The 24,807-nt window shown below is 47.6% G+C and overlaps 5 protein-coding genes across 13 annotated transcripts in view; 2 read left to right on the top strand and 3 right to left on the bottom strand.

Annotated features, from left to right (window-relative positions):
* Window positions 1–370: 370 nt before the first annotated feature.
* LOC6596950 (CTP synthase) lies at window positions 371–13,284 on the bottom strand. Of its 4 annotated transcripts, XM_026989531.1 has the most exons (5): window positions 7,479–7,628; window positions 4,258–4,540; window positions 2,377–2,547; window positions 1,804–2,305; window positions 371–1,716 (listed from the first exon to the last, which is right to left on the bottom strand). In XM_026989531.1, the coding sequence occupies exons 2-5, from the start codon at window positions 4,409–4,411 to the stop codon at window positions 621–623; spliced, it is 1,923 nt and encodes a 640-aa protein (XP_026845332.1). In that variant the 5' UTR covers window positions 4,412–4,540; window positions 7,479–7,628; the 3' UTR covers window positions 371–620. The 4 variants fall into 4 exon arrangements, with proteins under 4 accessions (XP_026845332.1, XP_026845329.1, XP_026845330.1 ...); XM_026989528.1 differs by lacking the exons at window positions 4,258–4,540; window positions 7,479–7,628 and adding an exon at window positions 13,064–13,284; XM_026989529.1 differs by lacking the exons at window positions 371–1,716; window positions 1,804–2,305; window positions 2,377–2,547 and adding exons at window positions 2,554–3,948; window positions 4,026–4,175 and having other exon boundaries at window positions 7,479–8,041.
* An 879-nt stretch (window positions 13,285–14,163) lies between these two features.
* On the bottom strand, window positions 14,164–15,477 carry LOC113566036. Its single transcript, XM_026989824.1, has 7 exons — window positions 15,158–15,477; window positions 15,050–15,106; window positions 14,957–14,989; window positions 14,846–14,878; window positions 14,602–14,768; window positions 14,377–14,530; window positions 14,164–14,309 (listed from the first exon to the last, which is right to left on the bottom strand). The coding sequence occupies exons 1-7, from the start codon at window positions 15,444–15,446 to the stop codon at window positions 14,206–14,208; spliced, it is 837 nt and encodes a 278-aa protein (XP_026845625.1). The 5' UTR covers window positions 15,447–15,477; the 3' UTR covers window positions 14,164–14,205.
* An 826-nt stretch (window positions 15,478–16,303) lies between these two features.
* On the bottom strand, window positions 16,304–18,718 carry LOC6596986 (glycine--tRNA ligase). The gene has a single exon (XM_002022197.2). It carries the CDS (start codon window positions 18,716–18,718, stop codon window positions 16,448–16,450), a length of 2,271 nt encoding a protein of 756 aa, XP_002022233.2. The 3' UTR covers window positions 16,304–16,447.
* A 1,023-nt stretch (window positions 18,719–19,741) lies between these two features.
* On the top strand, window positions 19,742–22,603 carry LOC6596987 (putative mediator of RNA polymerase II transcription subunit 26). Its single transcript, XM_002022198.2, has 2 exons — window positions 19,742–19,796; window positions 20,485–22,603. Exon 2 carries the CDS (start codon window positions 20,549–20,551, stop codon window positions 22,439–22,441), a length of 1,893 nt encoding a protein of 630 aa, XP_002022234.2. The 5' UTR covers window positions 19,742–19,796; window positions 20,485–20,548; the 3' UTR covers window positions 22,442–22,603.
* The window catches only part of LOC6596988 (A-kinase anchor protein 9), a 28,931-nt gene continuing 23,866 nt past the window's right edge, over window positions 19,743–24,807 (top strand). For 5 of the 6 annotated variants that reach the window (XM_026989845.1, XM_026989844.1, XM_026989843.1 and 2 more), the window contains exon 1: window positions 23,920–24,403. In XM_026989845.1, the coding sequence (XP_026845646.1) occupies window positions 24,377–24,403 (27 nt within the window). In that variant the 5' untranslated portion in view covers window positions 23,920–24,376. Of the gene's footprint in view, window positions 19,797–23,919; window positions 24,404–24,807 lie in introns of those variants that run through there. The other variant, XM_026989846.1, reaches the window with a different exon arrangement.

Below are 24,807 nucleotides of genomic sequence, written 5' to 3'. Positions count from 1 at the left end.
GCTGCACGGATTATTGCTGTACGGTCAAGCTTTCAACCTTTTTTAATATAATTATCTCCATAATTAAGATACCATAATGTAATTTTACAGAGTTTTTGCGGAACGATTTACTTTGAAATTCTGCGCCGAAAATAATCAAAAACAATAGTTCTTAAAATGTAAATAAATCACTAATACAAAAATAGCGGTAATCGTTTCTATCAAAATTTGTTGTCAGAAAATATTCGAATTCCAATACCCGGTATAGGAAGATTTTCAAAACGATAAAGAAAAGAAAATTAGCTTTGCTTCTTTCAAGAAAAGTGCATGAATTATCTTCCACACATTTTCACACAAAATGTCTTTCGTATAATCACTGTGTTGACATACATTTATGCAGAAGATCAGATTTATATTATTGTTAAGTTTTACATAAACTTTTCAATTTGAAAAACTGCGCCAAGAGCTTCCGTTTATCGGAATCACCCTAGGACCTCAGATATTTAGCATTCAACTTGGCATTAAACGAGGTTAGTGACTAATGGGATTCTTTTTGATTTTTCATTAAAAAGATAGGCGAGGCTAAACGGCTGACTATACGATGTAGAAGCGGTGCTAAAAAGCTGTTAAGGGTTTATGGTTTACTCTTCTCCGATATCTTCTCCGTGGCCATTGGTGGTGGTCGGCCCAACGCCAACGCCCCCACATGCGCCTTCAATGTCTGACGACATGGTGCTGATGGTGCTACTGTTGCTGCTTCTGCAGGCATTTCGCGAAATTCCATTGGTCGGCGTCGTCGTTCCAGTTAATTGGAGGGACTTCATCAATTTTGTCGCTCCAACGTAAGTCTCTTCCTCGTCCGAAGAGGCGTCTGAGAGCTGGCGGGGCGACAGGCGGCAGCCGCGCTGGATATACTGCTGAAGCCTGTCCACGGAGGCCAGGATCAGGCCCAGGAAGGGTGGCGATGGCTTAAGGGGACGCGACAAGTACTCTGGATGGTATTGGGTGGCCACAAAATATGGATGGTCGCGCAGCTCAATGATCTCCATGCGTGTTTTGTCCACGTCGGTGGCCACAAACCGCATCCCGTGCTCCTCCAGCTGCGGCACATACTTGGGATTCACCTCGTACCGATGCCGGTGCCGCTCCTCAATGGACTTTGGGTTGCCATACAGCTGTCGGATGATGCTGGTGCAGCCCTCGGAAAAGACTGTCGTCCGCTTGCCCAGGCGCATGGTGCCGCCCAGCTGGCCGGTGTGATGCTCCGGCATGTCGATGACCAGGGCATTGCCCGTTTGTGGATCGATCTCCGTGGTGTTGGCGTCCTTCAGGCCAAGCTTGTTGCGCGCAAACTCAATCACGGCTGCCTGCAGGCCCAGGCAGATGCCCAGCATTGGCTTCTGGTTCTCCCGCGCCCACCTGCAAGCCCGTATCTTGCCCTCCATGCCACGCGATCCAAAGCCACCAGGCACCAGGATGCCGTCGCTATCGCACAGTCTCTGCCATTCCTTGTGGTACTTCGACGGCTCGCTCACCAGCGTCTCCTGCTCCAGCTGGCAAGACTCGATGAACACTAGCACCAGCTTGCGGTTGGCCGCCAGTGCAGCGTGCTGCAGGGCCTTCACCACAGAGGCGTACGAGTCCGCGAACTTGGTGTACTTGCCAACGATGGCGATGCTCACCTCACGCCGCACCGTCTCCGTGCGTCGGGCCAAATCTCGCCAGTGCTGCAGACACCTAAAACCAAAACGATAGAGGTTTAATTTGATATCGAATCCTGTCTGTGGAGCATCCCACTCCCTTGGTCTGCCCACTCCGACTCACTTGGTGCGCTTGCTCATGTCGATGTTCAGCTGGAGCCGCTCGTTGAGATACTCGATGACTCCATTCTGCTCCATCAGCAGCGGGACATGGTATATGGAGTTCAGATCATGGATGCAGATCACCTGATCTGGCCCCACGTGGCAGAAGTTGCTGATCTTCTCCTTGACCTCCAGTCCAATGGGTTTCTCCGATCGGCAGACAATCAGGTCGGGACTGAGGCCACAGCCGCGCAGCTCCCGCACCGAGCTCTGTGTGGGCTTCGTCTTGGGCTCTCCGGTGGCCTTTGGCAGCGGCACCAGCGACACATGGGCCACACAGAAGTTCTCGCGCTTCACGCGGAACTGGAACTGCCTGAAGGCCTCGACGAAGGGCATGCCCTCGATGTCCCCAATGGTTCCGCCCAGCTCTATGATGCAAACCTGCGGCTTGGAGGAGCCCTGCACAGGCGTCTGTGCTACGCGCTCCACCCACTCCTGTATGGCATCCGTGATGTGGGGCACAACTGAAGGGGATGGAGGATAGTGGGGGATCAGTTTTTTCAGCTTTACTCATCTCAGGCATTCATCCACTTACCCTGAACAGTTTTTCCAAGGTATTCCCCAGTGCGCTCCTTCTCGATGACCAGCTTGTAGATCTTGCCTGTGGTTATGTTGTTGTCCCGATGCAGTGTGATGTCCAGGAAGCGCTCATAGTTGCCCAAGTCGAGATCCACCTCGGCGCCATCATCTAAAACGTACACCTCACCTGGGGGAAGATATTTGAAAATGTTTGTGAAATGAGAATTAGCAAATGCCATCATTCATCGATCCGTGATCCGTGATCCGTAGACCATGCCGTTCCTCCCAAAGATCTCGAGCCATTTGTATGTTTACGGTTTGTAATGTTTACGGTTTATTTTCAAGGTATTTTTGAGCTTAGGCGTAAATGGCGCATCCCCAGGACGGCATCCCCCGGAGAGTGGCGCTCAACTAGAAGTCAATCAAGTAGCATGGCATATGGACAAATACGGTCTAGGACTATGTGCTTACGGCTACGCTACACTACGGGGAAGGGGAGGGATTTGTATGTACAGTCTTATGGCGGGCGTTCTTATAATGGGAATTTAAGGAGGTGCAGGAGGAGGAGGAGGAAAAGCTAAGGAGGAGAACCACTACTTTGACTCCTCGAGATCCTCCTTGTAGAGCTCCTTGAAGATGAGTTTTTGTATCTTGGTGCGTATGCGCAGCTTCTGGGCCGCCGTCAGTTGCTTCATGTACGGATGCAGGCTGAGCAAGTAGTGGTAGTCGTCGTCCTCTGGCACCAGGGGTGTATCCATCGTCGAGGAGCCATTGAAGTTGCTGTCCTCGGAGAGCCGGGGTCGCTTCAGCTTTAGTGCGGGTATCAGCCCATTGGCATAGGAGTGCTGGGTGAAGCTGAGGTGTTCGCCACTCGCCCCCCCGCCGCCGGAGGCGGTGGCAGTCGCAAAGTCATCGCTGCGCTCTTTGGCCGTGTGATGCCCGGCAGCGAGTGTGGCTAGCGGATGGTGGGCCTTGTTGTACAGCGGGGGCGGGGATACCGAACGCTTGGCGCCCAGTGGCCCCATATTGCTGGAGACCGAGGAGGCGGACGTGGACGTGGTCGTGGCCGGCGCCAGGACTGCGGCTGATCCGCACTGCGCCACTTGGGCCGAGGTTGTGGTCACCATCGGCGGCGGGGAGCAGTGGGCGGCCGGTGGATCCAATAGTGTCTGCACCAACGTCGCCTGGGACGGGGCAGGGTGCGGCTTCTTGCTCAGGTCCTGCGCCTCCTTCTCCAGCTCCATCAGCTGGGCGCGCAGCAATCCTGCCTTGAGCAGGGCCTGTTGGTGGGCCTCCTCCTGCGCCCTCAGGACTCCCGTGGCCAGCGGCGTGGTGCTCACTTGGTTTGTCTGATGGGCGGCCGGAGGCGTGGGCATGGCATCCTCTAGGGTGCCCTCACTGTCATCGCCGTCCGCCTCGCCATCCATTTCATCCTCGTCATAGTCCTCGTCGCTGTCCTGCAGTCGTCGTATGAGGCCGTTCGTCAGGTCTGGCTCCACCACAGTCTTCTCGCAGTCCTCGCTCTGCTGGTTGAAGTAGAAGGACTGATCCTGCTCGTTCTTGGGCAGGCGATGGCGCATGTGATCGGCTGGGGAGTGGAGTGGAGGACATGAACATGAACAGGGACATGGAAATGGATTGGCTGTTGGCATGACGATGACTCACTTAGGAAGAGTAGGGCGTAGTAGTGCAGCCACTTGGACTCGAAGGTGGCGGGATCCAGCAGGAAATCGCCGTTGTCGGCACGCGGTATTCGCTTGTACTCCACCCGGAAGTTGTCGCGCAGCCCCTTCCACTTGGCCTTGAGCACAATCTCTGGCAAATAGAGAGCAGAGCGACAGATAGAGATTTGTGTTGGGGTGCGCCCGGCTTTTTGTTCCTTCGAAGCGTTACTTACTCGGCAACTTGTGCGCTCCGCTCAGCTCGTCCCACATTTGCTCGAGGAACGCCTTGTTGCAGTGGAAATTGCGATTCCATATGGCCGGTCGCTCCTCGATATCGTGGATGAATTGCTCCACATTAAGCACAATTGTTGATTTTTTTGGCGCCATCTTGGCGCGTTCTCCGTCGAATGTCTCCCACTTCCACTCTCTCTTTCAATGCACTTTTTGTCTTTTGGTTTTTTTGGTTTTTTGTTCTATGTTTCTTGGTTTCACTTGTCTCCCGGCTAACGGTGAATACTAAATGCATGTTTATTACAATAGGCCACACACACACACACACACACGAGCACTACCACCATCAACAGCATCAAAGCAACAGCAAGAGCAACAACAACAGCTACGCTGAGAGCTCTCACTCTCTCCGCCCTCACACACATCACCTCTAGCACTGGCTCTCTCGGATGGCTATTGGGATGCGATCTGAGAGCTACGCGCCCACTCAGACCCACCATCAGTGCACCTCCACTCTACCAACTACCAACGCCTTGTCGGCAAGAAATTTGTCAAGATATTTCTGGATCCCTGACCTAAAGCATAGTCAGAAATGTTCCCAAACAGTAATGCTTTCCATAAAAAAAGATGATTACGGCCCTGTTTAGAATGGCAGAATGGTTTAGCCGGAAGCGGAGCTAACCTAAAGCACATTTTAAAATAAAGAACAAATGGTATTACTTTGCGAATATGCACATATGTACTCGCAGCTGGCATAGCAACGAAATATTCGTGGTAAATACCAGACACAGTTGCAACGTGCAGCAGTTGCAACGGTACAGTGCGTTTGTTTCTTCGAAGCTTTTGGAACAAACTTCGGATCCGATTTCGTCTATAGTGCTCCTCAAAGCCTTCTGTATGTTGACCGGGGAGGGCAAACGATGAGTGGCTAGACTTCGGGGACGACATTGTTGAAGGCGACTGGCATATCAAGAAGGACCGCCCGTAAGTTCCTGTCGCTGGGACTACTTAATAGAGTGTGCAGCTTACGAGGATTGACGTACACTTGCGGTGCCCTAGAGATGTTCCCAACTCTCGAAGGTTCCGAGTAGTTTGGGCGACAAGACTTTAGGTGTTATGTATGAGATTTGCATGCTATTTTCTTTCAGCCAGCCGCTTGGCATTTGTCCAAATGCCTAGCTTTTGCCTAGAATACTTTGAGGGCAGTTAATGGGAGTTTTTTCCAAGCGAACTGCATGGATACAACCGGTGTAATATAATCGGGTGCCGGTGAAGCCATTCACTGGGATACATTTGAACATACTCGTACGTTCTGTGAGGACAGAGGACACAACACAATGACTTCATTAAGATTCCTTCGTAGGCCTAGCCAAATCGAGCAGAGCGCGACCAGCGGCACCGACAGCGACAGGAAATGCTGCTCTGCTCTGCTCTGCTCTCCATTGCCATCCATCGCAAAAGCCAGGCAGAGAGCAAGCAAGCGAGCAAACGAAGGAGAGAAGCAGCAAAATCAAATTATAAACACGCCAGACCAGAGACAGCGACAGACGGAGACCGAGACCGAGACGACGACCAAGACCAGCCAACAGTTACTCTACTCCTCCCCATCCCCATCCCCGACCCCATCCCCATCTACATCCACATCTACAACCATCACTCCCTCCCGCCCCACCTCCCCCTCCCCCTCCTCACACTCCAGCACCATCACTCCACGGTGCGGCCAGCGTCAGCGTCTGGTCTGGCCTGTGCATTTGTGTGTGCTTGTGTAAGTGACTCAGGCGCAGGCGGCTTTCAGTCAGTCATGCAAAAATGTTTGCAGCCGCCGCCGTTGCCGTTTCCATTGCCTCGCCGTCGCCGTCACCGTGCACAGAGTGCGAAATACTAAAATGGCAGCAGCAGGGAGTGAAGAGTGGAGAGTGGAGAGTAGAGAGGAGAGGGGTTGATGGAGAGACTGAGACCGGGAATGGGAATGGGAATGGGACTGGGACCGTGAGGTGGCAGAGAGTGCGGTTGCGGAGGGCAGGCCAGGCCAGGCCAGGCGGCGGCGGCGGCGGCTGGCTGGCTATATGTATTCCAGCGAGCAAAAGCAATTTCTGGCGGCAGCTAGCTTTTGCTGCAGACGGAGGCCAGGCCAGGCCGGCCGTACAGACCAAGCCAGACAAATAATGCGTCACGTTGCGCAGTCGTTAAATTTTCGTTTTCGTCGTTGCCGTTGCTGTTGCCGTTGCCGTTTTTATGTGCAAAACTGCCGGCGACAGTGTGTGTTGGGTGAGGGCACGGGCAGGGGCCAAGCGTTGGGGGGGAATATGGCTAGAGGGGGCTTAAGAGCAGGCCCAGCTGCGGCTGTGGCTGCGGCTGCGGATGAGGTGCTTGAGCGTGTGCTTTTGTGCTGCTGGTAGCCAAGAATTTCGTAAGTTTGGCGGCCGCTGAGGAAAGTTGTGAAGCCTTGCACACACACACACACACACGCACACAAAAACACGCAAACTGAACCGAATTGAGGAGCTGCTGGGAAATGGAAATTGGCAGCGAATCGAACGAGCAACAGTGGAAACTCAAAAAGATGGCGATCACAACCTGAAACATTTTCATTGGATCTTTCTTTAGGGGATCTACTGTAGGAGGCCTCCCCTGTACCGTGCCGGAAGCCTTTCCGAAGAGTGCCACTGAGATAAGAACATCCTCAATTCTACGCGAACATTTATAGGTCAGATCTTGAACTGCACAAAGTATTGATCTGGCAGAGGCGCCAACAAATCCGTTAAACTTCTACAAGTGAATCTCCCCCCCCCCCCCCCTGCCATACCCACAATCAGCATCAGCAAAGTGCTCTGCCCCTACCCTCCCACTTCTTCCCCACGCCGTTCAAATTCAACTTAATCGCTGGCAACTGCCGCTGAAATTAGCCCAGGGGTAGAGAGAGGGCATAGGATAGGACCACGCTGATGGAAGGAGTTAGTTACCCCTCCCCCCTCTGCCCCATCAAAACTACTGCTCGGAAAGTTGCGGCTGTTTTTGTTGCTCTATGAAATCGATAAAACGCGCACACACACACATGAACACACACACACATACATACATACAAGTGTGTCCATACATGTGCGAAATTTGCGCGCGAGGAGCAGAAAGCAGCTAACGGTGATGTGCTGCGGTGTGGGTGGCTGGCCCAGTCGGCCCAGTCGGCCCAGGCGGCTGTGGGTGGGTAGGCGTGTGCGCGGGTTACCGTTAAAGTTTATAATAATCAAAAAGTTGATGCGCGGGCCACTGTCCGTTTGGCCCGTGTATTCGGCGCTATCCCGTTCGTCAGAGAGCGTGTGTGTGCCGGCCGATGAAAGCGAGAAACGACAGGAGGCGCCAACCGAAACCGACACCGACACCGACACCCAATTCGAACCAAAACGAACCACGAACCACTGCTGATTGCAGTCAGCTTACAACTGAAATTGAAAATTCAGCAGAGCAAAGTGCGAAGCGCCGCTGCCGCTGCCGTTGACGCGGCTGTTGCCGCTGCCACCGCCACTGCTGCCACGACAGGCTGCAGCCAGCCCAAGTCCAAGCCCCCCAAAAGCCAAGCGAGAGCCAACAAAACGTGCCAACTAGCGGCGGCAGCTGAAACGACGACAACGAAAAAAAAACAACAAAAAAAAACACACTCAAACGCAAAAACGCCAGCGAGGCCCAGGCCCATGCCGGGGCCAGGAGAGCCAAAGCCAAAGCCACGCCACAAGCTCTTGCCGGCGACACACGGACACACACAAAAACATGCTACATACCTACATACATATACATATAATGTACTATACATATAATGTAGCTGTGCATGTGTGTGGGGTTGGGTGGCCAAGGGGGCCGCCAGGCCAGCCAGCGCGCACAAACGCTAAAAACGGCCGCCGCCATCGTTGACTGCCAGCCAGCCATCGCCATCCAGCCTGCTTTGCTTTGCTTTGCTCTGCTCTGCTCGCTGCTGCTGTTGCTGCTGCTGCTGTTTCTGCTGCTTTTGGGCATATTATTGCGCGATGGCGACGTTTGCCGGCTATCCAGCACGCACACACACTGGGGCAGAGAGAGACCAGCTGTCTGTGTGAGGTGGAGCCGGTGGAGCAGCAGCAGCGGCAACAACAACAGCAACAACAAAAACAACAGCAGCAGCAGCAGTAGCAGCAGCAGCAACAACTGCGCCAACGACAATCAACGCGCGGAAGCGAGCGAAAAGCATAAACCATGAAGAGGTGGCAGGAGGTAGGTGGGGAGGCTCGTTAAAATCACGCGACAGGAGGAGGGAGAGGAGTCATGGGCAGACAGAGAGGCAGAGGCCAAGCAGAAGCAGAAGCAGAACCAGCAGCTAGGCCGCGGCAGGTGCGGGTGCCGGGTGGCGGGGGCGGTGCAACGCTGCTAAAGCGAATCGATGTGAATTTGGCTGTAGATGGCGCCTGCTCGTCCCACACGCCCCGACATGGACAAGTGAGACGGGGTTGGGGGTGGGGAGGGGGTAGTTCGGTAGGAGGTTGTAACATTACTGGAGGGTGGCTGGAATATATGTATGTGAGAGGCCAAGTCCAGGCTGTGATCCAAATTTCATTTCTTATGTAATTAAATAAAAGTTTAATGCTCAAGAAATTCAGTAACCTTATGTAAGCGTAACATAATTTTTCAAAATTCTATTTATATGTGCATAAATATCTACATATGGATTTATATCTATTTTGTAGTTTTGGCTAAGATTGATATCTACCGAATACGACAAAATATGTACGTGAAGATGGAACCTTTGGTTCCATATCCGCATATTGCCGCCATATTGAGATGTCCTGCGATCGAGAGTCTACTTATAAAGCTATCAAAACCAAATAACCAACGGCAATAACGGGTCACGAAGCGAAGTGATGGCTGAACTGTATCGCTTCAAAAGAAATTAATACAGATACAAATTTCGCGAAAGAGAACCATTTCTAATGAAACGCAGGATGGAAGCTTGTGAAGCCATAGAACACACGCACACACGGAAACATATCAGTGAGAGTACGGTAGGAGTGTATTTGTGCCTATGTTGACAGCTGTTGTGCGTGTAACAGGGGAATGGGAGGCAGAGGGACCCGGAGGAGCCACTCAACCTCAGACGCCAGCCAGCGCGTAGCAACGGGCCACATCCTGAAGAGTAGCAACGAAATGGTATTTTCCATTTAATTTTTGCACACACACGCACCCACACACATACGAAGTCGAAGCACACGCACAGGGCAGCGTCAAGAGAGGAGTGGAGTAAAGTGGAGTGGGAGCAGAAACAGGCGCAGGCAGAAGCTTTATTGTCGTCGCGAAACGTGAGCGTAACGAAAGCGCAAGCAGAAGAGCGAGCAACAACACAACTGCGAAAGCAACAAAGCAAATGCAGGCCAAAACGACGGGATGGGACAGTGGCAGGGGATAGGCGAGAGGCGGCAGTTAATGGCAGAGCGCAAAGAGCAACAGCTGCTAACGATGTTGACGCCGATGACGGCCCAACGAAACACACACAAACGCACACATTCACACAAAACCAGACGGTCAGACGGACGGAACGGATGGAAGAACGAAGCAGCACCACCAGCAGCAGCAGCAGCAACAGCAGACGGTTCGGTTGCGTTGCCTCTTTTATGGCTAAAAACGCTAATGTGATGGCGACCATGCTGCTGCGGGGGAGATGGGAATGACAGAGAGCAGAACACGCAAAAGCCTCAGCAGGAGCAGGCCAAAGAGGAAGAATTAGAGGCAGGAGAAGAAGCAGCGTCAACGACAGCGACAGATGATGGCCGAGGCACAAAAACACACAAGCCATGTAGAAGGCACCCTCGTGGAGGCACAACTCGCTCATAAAGATGGACGGCAGACGGAACGAAGCTCGGGGGCCAGCGGCCAATATGGCAACCCATGCCATTTCCATCTCCATTCTCATCACACCCACCCAGGCACACACACACACACACGCACCCACAGAACACACTGCAGAAATTAACGTAAAACAAATGAAGCACACGCGCACGCATGTGCCGCAGTTGGCGCTGACGCCTACGCCTACGCCTACGTCGACACCGCTCTCAAACTTCCTCTGGCCTCTCGCCCCACTCACACCACACCACACCCTCTGCACCCAACACCCAGCACACCTAACCGCACCAATACTTTCGCCGTACAGCAACAACAACAATAAAACAAATGAGCAGAGCTGCAGAGAATGCAATTCGACCCCCAAAAACGGAGAGAGCAAGCGAAAAATGCAAATGACAGGAAGCCGGCAGCCAGTAATCTGGTGTGGTGGCGTCGCAACGGGGTGAAGGGGAGCAGTGTGTCTCAATTTACAGGAAATTCTGTCCAAACATGCAAATAGACAAGGTAATACTTACCGAGTATATATAAGGGACCTAATAAAAGCTGATCAATTTGTATATCCTTAGACTTGATGTTTGAAATTGGTCAGATGTTTGTAGCGCACATAACTACAACATCTCCAACTTCGCAAAGAATTATTAGTGCTTACATACATATGTATATTCTTAATAAGTCGAGTCGATTTAGCGATGATCGTTAGTCCATCTCTTTCTATGTAAGCCAGCGGTCGGCTTTATGTGCATAAGTGCGCTGACCTCATTTACGTTTTGCTTGCAAAAAAAAATTCGTGCCGACCTCTGATGTAAGGTATTCTTTAAGTTCTAAAAATATCTTATATTATTGGACATAGTCTTATTTCGTGAATCGGCAGATTATTTGTAGAAATCATAGAATCCTTGTATTTTAAGGGCATGCAACTAAGACTTTCTCTAGCAACTTATCTAAATATTTAAATGTGAGTAAAACGTCAGTGCGGCTGTCACTCTCTTCAAACAAAAGTTTGTGTGGGGCACCCTATTATGCTGGTAAAGCAAGTAAGGCGAAGGGAAAAGGATATGCGGAAAATGTGTTCAACTTCAATGCATACAAAGGCTACTCTTTAAGTCCGTAGCCTAAAAGTGAAAAAACGACGAAATATCATTGAAAATGATTTTATTGCTCTTCAAAATATTATCCATGATAATGTATGCACGTTAGCATCCGCTAAAACCATTCACCAAAGCACATTTTTCAGTGTCAAATTATGCTGTATCTCACGAGCGAAATTCTTCTTGCCGGCCAACTGTTCATGCTATGCTGAATGTATCTGTGTCCCTTTAATGCCGAAAGATGCCTCTATCTCATGGTATTTTATATGACATAATTGCAATAGCCAATCCCGCACAGCACACATTTTTCCGGTGCAACAGGAGATTCGTTCTTTAGCGAAGGACGCAATACTTCTGAAATTGTTCTACCAGTTTTTCGCAGTGGCAATGCATGGTGCTTCATTACCAAAACTTGAACTAAACTTGATCGAAAATCGTAGAAAATCATGACACGAAAATTTGCATGTGTTGATTTCATTTTTATCCAAGAGGCATGCTTCGTTAATCGTTAAACTATATAAAACGTAGAATAAAAAGTGCTAAGCACGATGTGGTCAAGAAATGCCAAACTTATAAATGGAAGTGTCGATTTTGACCTCTTCATATTAAAAGCAGCCAAGTCTACGGAACTTTTGGAACAGCCCTCGTATGCACAATACAAAATTATGATCTTGCTCACTTTTGTATACATATGTACGTTGAGTTGTTGACACGTGTAGATGGGCCCTTAATTTCCAGGAGGTACCCATGTACATACGTATTCGCCCTCAACCACACACATGCGAACACACTCGAATTGGCACGTTGCATAGGCACATTTCAGTTGCGTTGCAGTTGTTGCTGCCGTGCCATTTGCTGTAGGAGCTTTCTTCTGTGAGTGTGTGTTTTGTGTGTCTGTTTAGAGTGCAGCAGAACCGCAGAGTTGTTAAGTTACCTGTAACCTCGCAGAAAATATAATTAACATTCAATTTAACAGATAGCACCCTCTCCTAGGACTGCATGAGAAAATACCAATTTATGAACTTTCGGTTTTTTTTTTGTTTCGTTTTATTTATTATCAAACAAATCGATGTGCCCGCGAGCGTACATATTTCGCCCGCCAATACTGCCAACCCCCCAGCACATTCCTTTAATCACACAACCTGCGTCAACAGTAAATACAAGCAACGAAAATAAGCAAGCAAACAAAGCAGAGAGGCTAAAACAGGAAAGGAAAGAGTAAAGAAAAACTTTCATTTTCAATGTCAAGTGCAAGAAAAAGAGAGCAACAACAGCAACGAAACGGCAAGCAGCCGGATGCCGGCTGAGGGCGACTTTTCGAAAGAGAGAGACATAAACAGAGAGTAAGCGCTTTAGATACATACATATGTATATAATTTTGTCGTCTTCCGCGTGCTTGCAAAAAGCCGCGACGCAGTTGTTTTACTATAAGTACTTACAGTTTGTATATTATGCATCTTGTTCCAACTTGTAATGTATACGATCAATCAAAATTGTTGCTTTCAGTCAGTGAAATCTTGATAAATACAAACAAAAATACTACAGCAAGACACTCCCACACACCACCATGTGGCGGCGGCGCTGGCAAAGTTGCAACAAGCCGAGCCGCGTGACCTTCGACAACAACAACAACAAAGAGAGAGGAGGCACCTTCTGCATATATGTATATACATGTATCGAAACACCCACACAGATGTCCTCAAATACAGATAAGATGTATTGAAAAATTGCCAAGAAAAATCTATGCACATACATACATACATATGTATGGATATTTTCCTGATACTGCACGATACTCTTAAGCAAATGTATATTTATATTTATGTATCTTCATTGTTACTGGGCCCCATTAACTCACCATGCTCGTAAGGAGAAAACGTTCCAGCATCTATATTGATGTAAGGATCAATTTTGATGGATGTCACATCAAGTTGGCACGACTTGAGCAGAGTTCCAAACGATGAAGCAATGACGCCCTTGCCCACACCGCTTATGACGCCGCCAGTGACCAGGATGTATTTCATATTTGCGCACGTTTACTTCTCAGATTCACAGATGTAGACAAATATACAATCTCTCCTGCACGTGGCGCGTTAGTTTTTTTTGTTTCACGGGTTTATCGAATTTTTACATTTTACATTACCATTCTACATGGTTCCTACACATTTGCTACATAATGGAAGGAAAAAGAGGGTGCGGACATCAGGCAAAACGGCCCAGAAAATGCAGCGCATGCAAGGCGAAGTCTACCCCAACTGCCAATGTACTTTGCCGATTTTGTCTGCAAGGCACACGCGAGATGAGGTTTCGAACGAACCTTGTAATTTGTCTTGACTGTTTTTGCCTGTTGTCCATAATCTTTTTTAAAGTCATTATTATATACGGTCTGACCCTCATAAATATATCGAAATATACAGTATATAGATGTGCCAGCTCATACCAAGAAAGCGTCACACGTCGATTTCTCAAAAGGAGGTCCCAGGGACTTCAGCTCTGGCTTTAGGGTACGGTACTAGCCAGCCAGCGCAGCGGCGCTTTAGATGTGTTAGTATATGAGTATGTAAACTTTTAATAGCAAGGTTTGATTATATGTTTTTCTTTCTTGATCGTCGTATTCGAATGAATGTGCGTTGTCCTCGACAAGTATCGATATATCGAGTACATTAATATTTCTTATAATACTATCGATGAGTAAATCTTAAACTAATATTCAAATCTTATAAACTAATATTCATATCTTACAAGTATGAGAATTTCGCATGGTTTTAGGTTTCTTGTTATGTGTGCCTCCAGCATATATATTTTAATGCATAGGTGCACGCCACCCACTCGATTGCTCAAGAGGTAGTTCCGAGCTAGTTACCAGTAGAAAGCCAGCAACTAGTTCCCCACTCGATTACCCGTAGCTAGCCCTGACCTAGTTACCAGTGAATAATACAAAAATAAAAATACAATGTCTTCCAATATAAACGTATAATATTAAATTGTATGTAGCTTAGACTAGTCCATTTCCATACATTTCTTTTTGAAAAACTTCTCTTCCATCCTCTGCATTGCTTTCCGTAAAATGCCTTCGGGGTTCTCCTCTCCAGGCGTAATACATTCTGTAATTATTTTTTTATTTTATAATTTGAACAATTTTAAACTCTAAAAGTGTAAATGGTATTTTACCTAGCAAAGCTGAAAAAAATTCCTTGTGGGACCTAAGTGCCTTCTTCCCTTGGACCCCATCGACATTATATGCCAGAACGATTTCCTCGCTCATAATAAAGCTTAAACTGCTTAAAACGCCAGTTGGCTGCAGAACTGATTTCATTGCTGTTATCTGTAAATAAACCATAAAATATAAAGATAAGACAGAGAAGGTCATATAATTTAGAGTACAGATTTACTTACATAAATGCTCCTATTTAATTTTATTTTTTCCTCCAATTCTATTAACTGCTCCTCAGATTTGATTGGGAAATGTTCCCGAATGGGATTCATTTCCCCTTTCTCCTTGACCAGCTGTTTGATCAAAACAGTTTGATCAGCCAAAATTTGGAGCACTTTTTTTAGTTGATCTACATAAAAACAATGTTGTTAATTAATTTGATTATATAAATACAAATATTTTTCTATTAATCTTTATAAGTCTTACCACGAATAGCTACATTCTCCAATTGCAGAGTTTCTAAAAGTATATAAATATTTAATTATTCCACTATTCATTGGAAACAAATATTTTTCTATTAATCTTTATAAGTCTTACCACGAATAGCTGCATTCTCCAATTGCAGAGTTTCTAAAAGTATATAAATATTTAATTATTCCACTATTCATTGCAAACAAAGTTTATATTTACCGGTTGTTTTTTTGAGCTCATCTAAAACGTCCGAGCATGTTTTACCTTCCTCATTTTCTGGAAAAATCGTATTAGCTTTTTTTTTATTATGAAATAAAATATACTTACCATTGCTTGGCATGGAAAAGCCCATAACTTTTTTTGGTGATACACATGCACGCTTTGGACTTTGCTTTATAAAGCACTGACTAAGTTCATCATTTAATGGCGATTTGTTTGGCTGAATCTCGGTATTTTCATAAGCTAATTCCTTCCCTTCTATCTGAATTCCTGTTTCACCCAATTCTTTTTCTTCCAATTTTCCTATCACTTTTCCTTCACTGCAAAGCGCTAACTTTTCAAGGTTAGCTTCCCTTTCCCTCTTTCGGAGTCTACGCAAATGCCTATTGCTTATCATTTTGTTTCAAATATATAATATGTATATCTGAACGTATTTCTTTATTAGTTTATTTATTAATTTGAAATTTGTACTTTTTTCTTTATAATACTTTATATTTTATACTTTATAATTGATATTAATCCGATTTAAACAAGAATAACTCTTCCAGCAAAAGATCACGAACAGGAGTGAACAAAAATCAACGCAAAAAGCAAACGCGCGGAGAATAAATACATTTAGTTTGTGTCTTGTCTCTTGCGTTCCACGAGCGCAAGTACAGTAAAATATCACGATTATATTACCATTTTGATGCATATTGCATGGCGTGGCATCGGTTGCAACTAATTGAGTGAGCACTGTATTGTTACTCTTGTTCGGGTTTTCTTCATAATTCCACGGGATAGGGGTTAGTTGTCGACTTCGAAAACAAAACGAAGGCGGCTTCGTTTTTCGGTTCTTTTTCGACTGGTCCGCGTTCGCTTCCCGCGTAGCTAGTTGCAGAACTAGTACATTGTAGTCGACGAAGACCTGGTCCGCGTTCGAATCCCGGGTAACTAGTTGCGCGGTAAACGGCGCGGAACTAGTTCGATAGGGGTAAATTGACCCCTTTGGTTCTACAGGGGTGTCTCATTGTTGCAGGGAACTTGTTCCGACGAAAAATCCCTCCACGAAGAGAGGATTTCCCACCACAAAATAGAGACAAAATCAAAAAAAAAAGAGAGCAAATCCCACCAAACTTGAGCGCCAAATTGAAATGGTTTGAAAGTGAATGAGCGACAAGGACTTAAATGTTGGTAAACGACCGACAGGCCGTTAGATTCAAATCACGGCAAGAACGATGTTGGGTGCCGAATAAATGTAAAAAATACCCATTGTAGCGTGCAAAGCATTTTATTGTTGGTTGATAGCCCACTTTGGGGTGTGTTGCGATAATCGTACGTATAAAATAATTAGAAAATGGATTATTCTGTAAATGTAAATGCATGTCAAGCATGGCATTGAAATCTCGCGACGCCGATTTACTTTGTGGCCTCCTGCTGCTCGAAGACTGGGTACTGCGCAACAACCTGCTCCCAGCTGGTACGTGCCGTGGCCAGGTCCTTGACAACACCGACCACCTGCTCCAGGCCCACGCGCACTTGCTTCATTGTGTTGCGGTCACGAAGAGTGACCGTGTGGGGTTCCTTCAGCGTATCAAAGTCCACGGTGATGCCGTAGGGTATGGCAATCTCGTCTGTGCGGGCATATCGCCGACCGATCGAGCCACTCGAGTCGTCCACCTTGTGCGACAGCTCGGCCTTGGTGAAGCTCGAGGAGAGCTTCTTTGTGTAGGGCTGGAATTCTGCATTGTTAGACAAGGGCAGGATCGAGCACTTGAGAGGGGCCACCAGCGGTGGCAGGGTGAAGTAGCAGCGCTGATCATCGCCTTCGCGGCACTGGAAGCTGTGCTCCAAAAGAGCATACATAATCCGACCGATACCGAAAGACGGCTCTACCACACTCGGGATGAACTCCTCCACGTGGACCGTTTTCGAAGAATGCTTCACGCTGATGGTATCTTTGGCCAGCTCGTGAGTGTTTCCATCGGCCAGGATCAGCTTGTACTGTCCGTTCGCGTTGAGCTCTTGCTCCGCCCTGCTGATCTCCTCCAATGACAACTTAGCCAGGGCCTCTGTTATTGTTTTGGCCTCCTTCTTAAAGGTCTTGCCCAGCGCTTGCTTGTTGGGGACGATCTCACTGACCTCCACCGTCTTGGGCGCCGGCAGACGCTTCTCGGCCACCAGCCGGACACCGGTGGCAGCTGTATGCTGGCCCAGGTCGTATGCACTCCTGTCCGCACAGCCCACACACTCCACCCAGCCGTATGAGGTGAGGATCTCGGCGTCCCAACAGTCGCAGGCATAGTGGGCCATCTCGTTGCTCATGTGCTGCCGGAAGCGCAGGCATTCCGGCTTGATGCCAATGGCCAGCAGGAACTGTTGGATGCGGGCCATGTAGTAGCCCAACGTCTCGTTGGCCACCAGCTTGGCGGAGACGGCTTCGCCAATGGCAAGCTGCGTAGCCGACTTGCCGTCCATTTGGTTGCAGGCCGAGTACAGAGTCATCTTCTCGTCCTTCACGTTGCCGAACTTGGGATGGTCCTTCTGTGTGGGATCACAGAAGTGCTCGATTTCCGCCATGGTAAATTCCCGCACACGTATCAAACCCGACCTGGGGGAGATTTCGTTGCGGAAGGAGTTGCCAATCTGGGCCACGGCGAAGGGCAGCTTGCCCTGGTTGAATTCCAGCAGGCGCTTGAAGTTCACAAAAATACCCTGGGCCGTCTCAGGACGGAGGAAGCCCTTCACCAGGCCAGTGGGTCCGATCTGGGTTGCAAACATCAGGTTGAACTCGATGGGTTCGGTCAGGTCGTTGCCAGTGAGGGGCGACTTAATGCTGTACTTGGCCAGAACATCGGCCAGCTCTTGCTTGTTGAGACCATCCAGCTTGATGATGATGTCCTCGCACTCTGCCTGCAGCGCTGGGGTGGCCTCCTTGGCCTTCGATAGCTTCTCCAGGGCCTGCTTGATGAGATGATCTAGTCGGAAGCATTCACCGGTCTTGACGTCCTTTACCATCAGATCAGCAAAGCGCTCCACATGCCCAGACGCTTTCAGAACTGGCTCCGGGGTGAGGATTGAGCAGTCAACCTCCAGCATCTGCTCTTCCAGGGCAAAGTACTGACGCCACAGTGACAAAATATTCGACTTGAGGGCACAGCCCATGGGTCCGAAGTCGTACTGGCCGGTGATGCCGCCGTATATGGCAAAGCTCTGGTCGTAGAAGAAGCGACGCTTCAGCAGATCTTCCATTTTGGCTCGGTCGAAGCTAACCACGCTGGGGGTCAGGGCCAGCTCTTTATCCTCGAGCAACTTCTTTCTCGCCTTCAGCTCCGCCACTGCCTTTTTGACGTCCAGCTCGGCGGCACCGGCTTCTTTGAGCGATCGCACCAGGTTTCCCTGCTCCTGCACCCGCTCACGCAGCGGCGCCAGTTGTGCTTCAATCTCTGGATTCGACATGATGAAATCTGCTGCCTTCGCTCGTAGTTTCACGCTGCGGTTCTGCTTCTTGGAGCCCCAAGTCTTTGGCTGGGTCGGAGAGGCGGCGGCGTGGGAGGAGGTTGTGCAGAAAAATAATTTCGCGTGTGCCCTGCTGGCAATGTGCTCGCTCCACGTAGCTTTGGTTAGCTGGTAAATAAGGCCTCTGGCGCTGCGCTGATAGAAGAGCGCTTTTAACAACTGCAATGACATAAAGACGAATTTACTTTTGCATCAATGGCACGCGAATTTACATAATAAACTTGAAAATGACTATTGAAATACCTTCACTTGCGGCTGCAATTTTTAACTTTTGTTTCTGTGGCGGCGGCAACACTGGCCTATGCGCACAGTGTTGCCATTTTAGCCTATGTGAGGCCACATACCCTGGGGGAAATGAATGTTATAGAATTGTGAATACGTTTGTCTTCCAAGGCTCAGTAGGTATCAGGATCGAGATAAATATATACAAGATACTAATAATACACAAGAATAAGTCAAAAACATGTCAATTTGAGAAAAGGTCTTAATAAATTGCGTTTGATCTACTTATAAAATTAAAGAAATAGGGTGTACAAAGGCCTATACACGCATCATGTCTTTAAATACCAGCAACATTGCGACTGATTTTTTGTTGAACTATTTTGTTCAAACCTTGTTTTAGCCAAAATACAATAAAAGCAAGGACTAAAAACTAACCAATTGTGTAGAAAATTTATTCATCTTTGTTCTAAAATTATGTGGGCATGGCTAAATATTCTATATAGCTGGTAATATTCGACGAAATATCAAAAACGAGGAATATGTATAACAGAACTTGACTTCGTCAGTATTTTTACGGTATATTTTTAAAATGAGATGGTATGTTTCGGTATATTCCTGATGGTCGGACGTGTTTTGTTTTAATTATGTTTTTCTTGCGCGTTTTTACGTATAATTTGCTCAATTTTTAATTTAGTTAAACAAAACTTTGATATTGCTGCGCGGAAAGTTGTAGCGCTTGCACGAATAGACCCTGGTATCAAACGAGGAGATACAGCATATGTGCATTAAAGTGAGTGAGAGGACGCCGCGTTGCAGTGACAGTGACGCTATGCTGCATTACTAAGGAGAAAGAGGAGCAGCCGCAGCAACAAAAGACGCAAGGTGTGCTTCCCACCTAGGTAAGTGCTTCTGTGATGCTTTGCGGCAGAAATTCTCATTTCTTTCTATTCCCTCGTCGGCAGGCAGGCTTTCCTCAAACGAACGCTGGCGAAAAACAACTACAAACTACAATCAAGGTCTTTTTAGCGTGAGTCTGAAGTTTTTTTATTACTGCTTGACCCGTTTCTTATTCATTACTTCATGCGTGGGCTTTGTTTTAATCGATCTATGTAAATTATGCATAATCTTTCATTTATTAGTCGTAAGAGTAGTTGTTCCGTTTCCATAGTGTGTGTGTCTGTGCGTGTCCCACTCTCTTGTTACACTATTTACAGTTTCAACAGAGAAGGCTCACTAATTAGAAACCAACCCCCACAGGGCTTGGCGTCTGAATGAAATAACGGAAGGGAAACAGAAAAAAATTTGAATGTGATCTGATCCCTTTGGGCGAGCAGCCACTGTATTGGCATTTTTGTCGAATTTCGCACGTTTGTTATTAAGTCATCGCCGGAATAGTGTAAAAAATAACTACTACATACATATGTGATGTGACTGGGACTGGTGATGGGAGAGGCTCATATATCATAGTCTTATTTTCGGCAATCTGTCGAGGCTACGCTTCATGGTTTACAGTGGTTGTGGTGCGTGATAAAACTGGCAAAGAGCAAACGAAACTTACGTCTGTACATACATCAAAAATGTCTAAACTAGTGCACGTCTCTAATACAAAAAGCTAACTCTGAACTAAAAAATACAACAAAATATGCAACAATATAAGAAACATAATAAACCAGGCCAAAAGGCGACTGATCAAAGACTGCTTATGTTCCTTTTAGGATCACAAAACACGCACCGCAACGCAACGCAAACCAACCAAAAGAAGCGCTCGCTGGCCTGGCGATGCAATTGAAACCGCCCAAGACAAGAAACATGGCCAGTCTTAAAGATGAGGAGCAGGCGGCGACCACAAGCAGCAACAACAACAACAACAACACAAATAACATAAACAATAACCACAGCAACAGCAACAGCAACAGCCAGAATGAGGATGAGTTGAAAGTGAAGCGGGAGTCTCTGGAGGCGCGTAAGCAGGCCCTGGAGCAGCGCCTCAGCGAGAAGAGTTGGCTGTTGCAGCAGATGCAGAAGCAGGAGTCGGCCATCATCAACGGCAACTACGAGCAGATGACCATCAACGAGTTCTTCTCCCAGCTGGCACAGCAGTACAAGCACGAGCAGCAGCTCCAGGCCCTGACCAAGGAGAGCAGCTCAATCCTGAGGCGCAAGCAGAGCACCACCAGTCGGGAGAGTCGCGAGAGCCAGCAGACCAGCAGCAACAGCATCAACAACATCAACAACAATCGCCAGTCGGAGACGATGTCAAATCGCAGCTCCGAGTACGACAACTATCAGCCAGCTGGGGGCGTGGGTGACATGCTGGTGATAGGCGTGGCACAGCAGCAGGCCCAGCAGCAGCATCCGATGGTGAAGAGCGCCCTCAAGAAGCGGCCTACGCCAACGCCAAGCCAAATGCAGTACATGAGGCAACAGCAGTCCCATCACCTGATGATGCCGTATCAGAGATCCCAGCCGGATGTTATATCCATGTACTCGGCCAACTCCTCGAACGTGGCCACGCTGAGGCAGCCGCCGCAGGTGTCGCCGCAGCAGCAGCCCATCATAGTGCAGTGCGACAAGTACTACTTGTCGCCCACGCATCAGATCTACAATGACTGTGGCTTCATTAAGTCCAGTCAGAATATCAAGAAGTACGTGTCCCCGCTGGCGTCGCCAGGCAACCACAGCTACGAGCAGCAGGCGCAGCATGCGCAGCACAAGCATCCACAGCACCGTCAGCTAGATGCTATCTCCCTGGCCCCCAGCTATGCATCGGTGGACATGGATGCGCAACAGCAGCAGCAGCAGCAGCAGCAACAGTATCGCTGGCGTTCCCAGTCCCATATCGCCCCTTTGACGCCTCCACAGCTAGGGATCATTGAGGTGAAGTCGCATTCTAGCGACATGCTAGCAGCTCCTTTGCCAAGTCGCTATCCGCCGCACGATGAGATCTCGCTGTCGTCCTCCTCGACCACCATCGAAAAGAAGGCCAAGTCGAAACAGTGGCTGGAGTCCTCTCTGGATGGACCCGCTGTGATTCGCCAGCTAGACTCTCAGCCACACAGTCCAGCCGGGAGCAGCAGTAATGGGAGCTGCAGTCAGGCAGCGGCAGCCACCAAACCACGGGCCAAGCTCTCCTCCCAGTCCATGTCGGTATCAGGGGCCGGTGTGGGTCGTCACTATTCCATGTCTAATCAGCGGCCAGTGCAAAACTACCCGAGTGCCAGCTATGCGGTGACCACCAGCTCAAAGGCGCTGCTCAGTCAGTCCACATCGTATCTGAATGCCATGGAACAGACGATGGGCATATCGGTTTCGTATCCCCTGGAACCCCTGGAGATACCGCCATTCCGCCAGCTACCCCCCAAACCCAATCAGATGCAGCCAACACCGCCTCCCAGGCCGCCGCCAGTTCAGCAGAGTCACAACAATGGAGGTGGGACTGGGAGTGCGAGTGGGATTGGAAGTGCTATACAGACAGCGCTGGTGTCCCCTCCGTTGGCCGTTGCTACGGCCAGTCTGTCGCCGGATATACGTATAGAGTCGCCAAAGAACATGACCGTGGTGCAGCAGGCCACTTTTCAGCCCTACAAGGAGGTGACAAAACCCTTCGAGATGTCCGACTTCTACAAGTATTCCACCAAATTCAAACAGAAGGAGGTCGGAAGACCCGAATGACCTACAAGGATAGTCGGAATCTATGGAATAGCCGCAATTTTGACCCTTTTCATGTGATTAACAAAACAAACAAATTTGTAGACGAAACTACAAAGCAAAAACCGCACAAGAGCTCAACAAAAATACAATTTGTTGCACCCCGTTGTTCAAAAATAATATTTATGCAACTATTTAGGACTAGCTGAAAATTTACATTACATTTAATGAATGCTCATTGAAATTCGCCAAATTTACCATTGACATATCTAAAGCTTTTTTTTTTATACATTTAGAAGATATATACAAAAAACCAGGACAATATTATCCCCAAGGGGAACAGACATTTGCCTTAACGCTGTTGTTGCCTTGAAAACATAGCATTTACAAAAGCCTAACCATAAAGGAAAGATATTCCGATTAGCCATTGTTAAAGAGTGTATCGCATCAGATACTCGCGCACATACACTAATCTGAAGATATTTTTTATATGAATATACAAATATATTTATATGGATGAGCTTGTTTAAGACTAATCCGACTAATGACACGCAATTAAGAAATATAAATAAATCTTTTATATTAAAACTAAAGAAAAATTGTATTGCCTGTTATATGATATATAATCTTAAAATATGATATATTGTACTATATTTGCATATGCATTAGAGCCCTGCATGAACAGGCAACCGAATCGATTCGATGTTCGCTCTGTTAGAATTGGCGTCTCAGCTTTCTCATTGCATTAAAACGCTCGCCCTAAACGGACTGAACGAAGCAGATATCGTAATCATACAAGATACTTGAAGAGCATAGGGGTATATTAGATTTGTGGGGAACATCAACTGTTTTTAACTTATAGAAGGAAGCGTATTCCGTATATATGTATATCCTTGATCGGCAACAACAGGTTTGTTATAATAATGGTACATATCTGTTGATAATATCCTCGAGTTGTTATACATTGTACTGGAGTTACTTTTGGCTTGCTTCCGCATAGGGAATAGGGATGATCTTTGGTCATCCCTTAAGAATAATCTTTGCCACATTCTCAGTTTCTTGGCCTACCAATGCCGTTCTCAAAGATCGACTCACACTTAAGTATCTGATTCCTTATCGATTGTTTCCATGGATCCCAAACCTCTGCTTGAAACCTATTTTTAGAACAGGCGATAAAACTTGTCTCATTTTCTCTTTCTACCACATCTCTTTCCTCGTCTCTAAATGTACTGCGGTGGTTCTTCCTCTTGCCCTGTGACTCTCTTTAGTAGAAGTTCTCTTTCGAATCTCAGCAGCCCATAGTTCTCCGCAAAGTGTTCTGCTTTTGTTTACGATTGATTATTTTTAAACAATTTCATGGTGCGCTTCAGTGAGCTGCACCGCCCCAGAGCTCTCTCCCACAAGAACCAAAAATAAAAGAGTCTTTTTTGGTGGATCGGCTCGTCAGTTGCATTGGACCCGCGAGCGATTACGTGCAACTGTGCTGATCGGGTGCACTGTCCTCTTTTCAATTCCGGTCTCCGGAATTTGTGAATTACTTCACTCAGAACCAGGAAATGTTTGTCTAATTTAAAGGAAACCAAATACCGTAGCTAGTCCCCCTAAGTGTGTTGTGTTTTAGTTTAAACGAATCAAACCTGAAATAATTTGAATTTTTACGTAAAAATTTGTACAACATAACCTGCAACATAGTTAGTGTACGTGTGCCCCCGAGTCCCCGTGTAGTGTGTTTAGAAGTAAATCAAACAGAAATTAATCCGAAGAAAGCAGAGCCAACGAAACGATCAACAACAAAATGCATCACACTCGTCACACATCCTAGAGGGAAGCGAAATATGCCTAACTGACAGTCGCAAGTGTCAACCCAGACCCAATAAGAGCGGAGCGGCCAAGTGTGCCCATGTGGGCCCGGGAACACGAGGAATAGGCTGTCAAATATTTGGTTCAAGGCAGATCGCAATGAATCTATATACTCTTTATGACTGGGTAAGACCACACATGTCCGTATTGTGCAAGTATGGAAAGCCTTTGAGTACGGGCATGACCCCGATGAAGACCCAAACGCATCCATCATTCTCGCTGCCGAATGGGTTCCACTTCACATTACATACAGTCCACAAGCACAAGAACAAGAACAAGCACGAGCACGAGCACAGCGTGGTGGCGTCTTGGTCCGTCTGTTTACAGAAGAGATCGAAACTGAATGCGCCTTTGAACTTTCGAACAGGCGTACAGGGGGTCACATAGGCTTTTATAACGGAAGAAAATTACTAATTTCTAAAATACAATAATGGGTTAAGTATGGAAAGCCTACAGTACGGTCTGAAATAATATACAACCATCCTCCGGGTTCGTAAATTTATACGAAAGACATCGAAAGTGTAAATGAA

This window comes from Drosophila persimilis, unplaced genomic scaffold, assembly GCF_003286085.1.
Source record: "Drosophila persimilis strain 14011-0111.01,24,50 unplaced genomic scaffold, DperRS2 tig00000431-arrow-pilon, whole genome shotgun sequence".
NCBI lineage: Eukaryota > Metazoa > Arthropoda > Insecta > Diptera > Drosophilidae > Drosophila > Drosophila persimilis.
The sequence above is the reverse complement of the archived record's forward strand: the minus strand, read 5'-3'. Positions and strand labels throughout refer to the sequence as shown.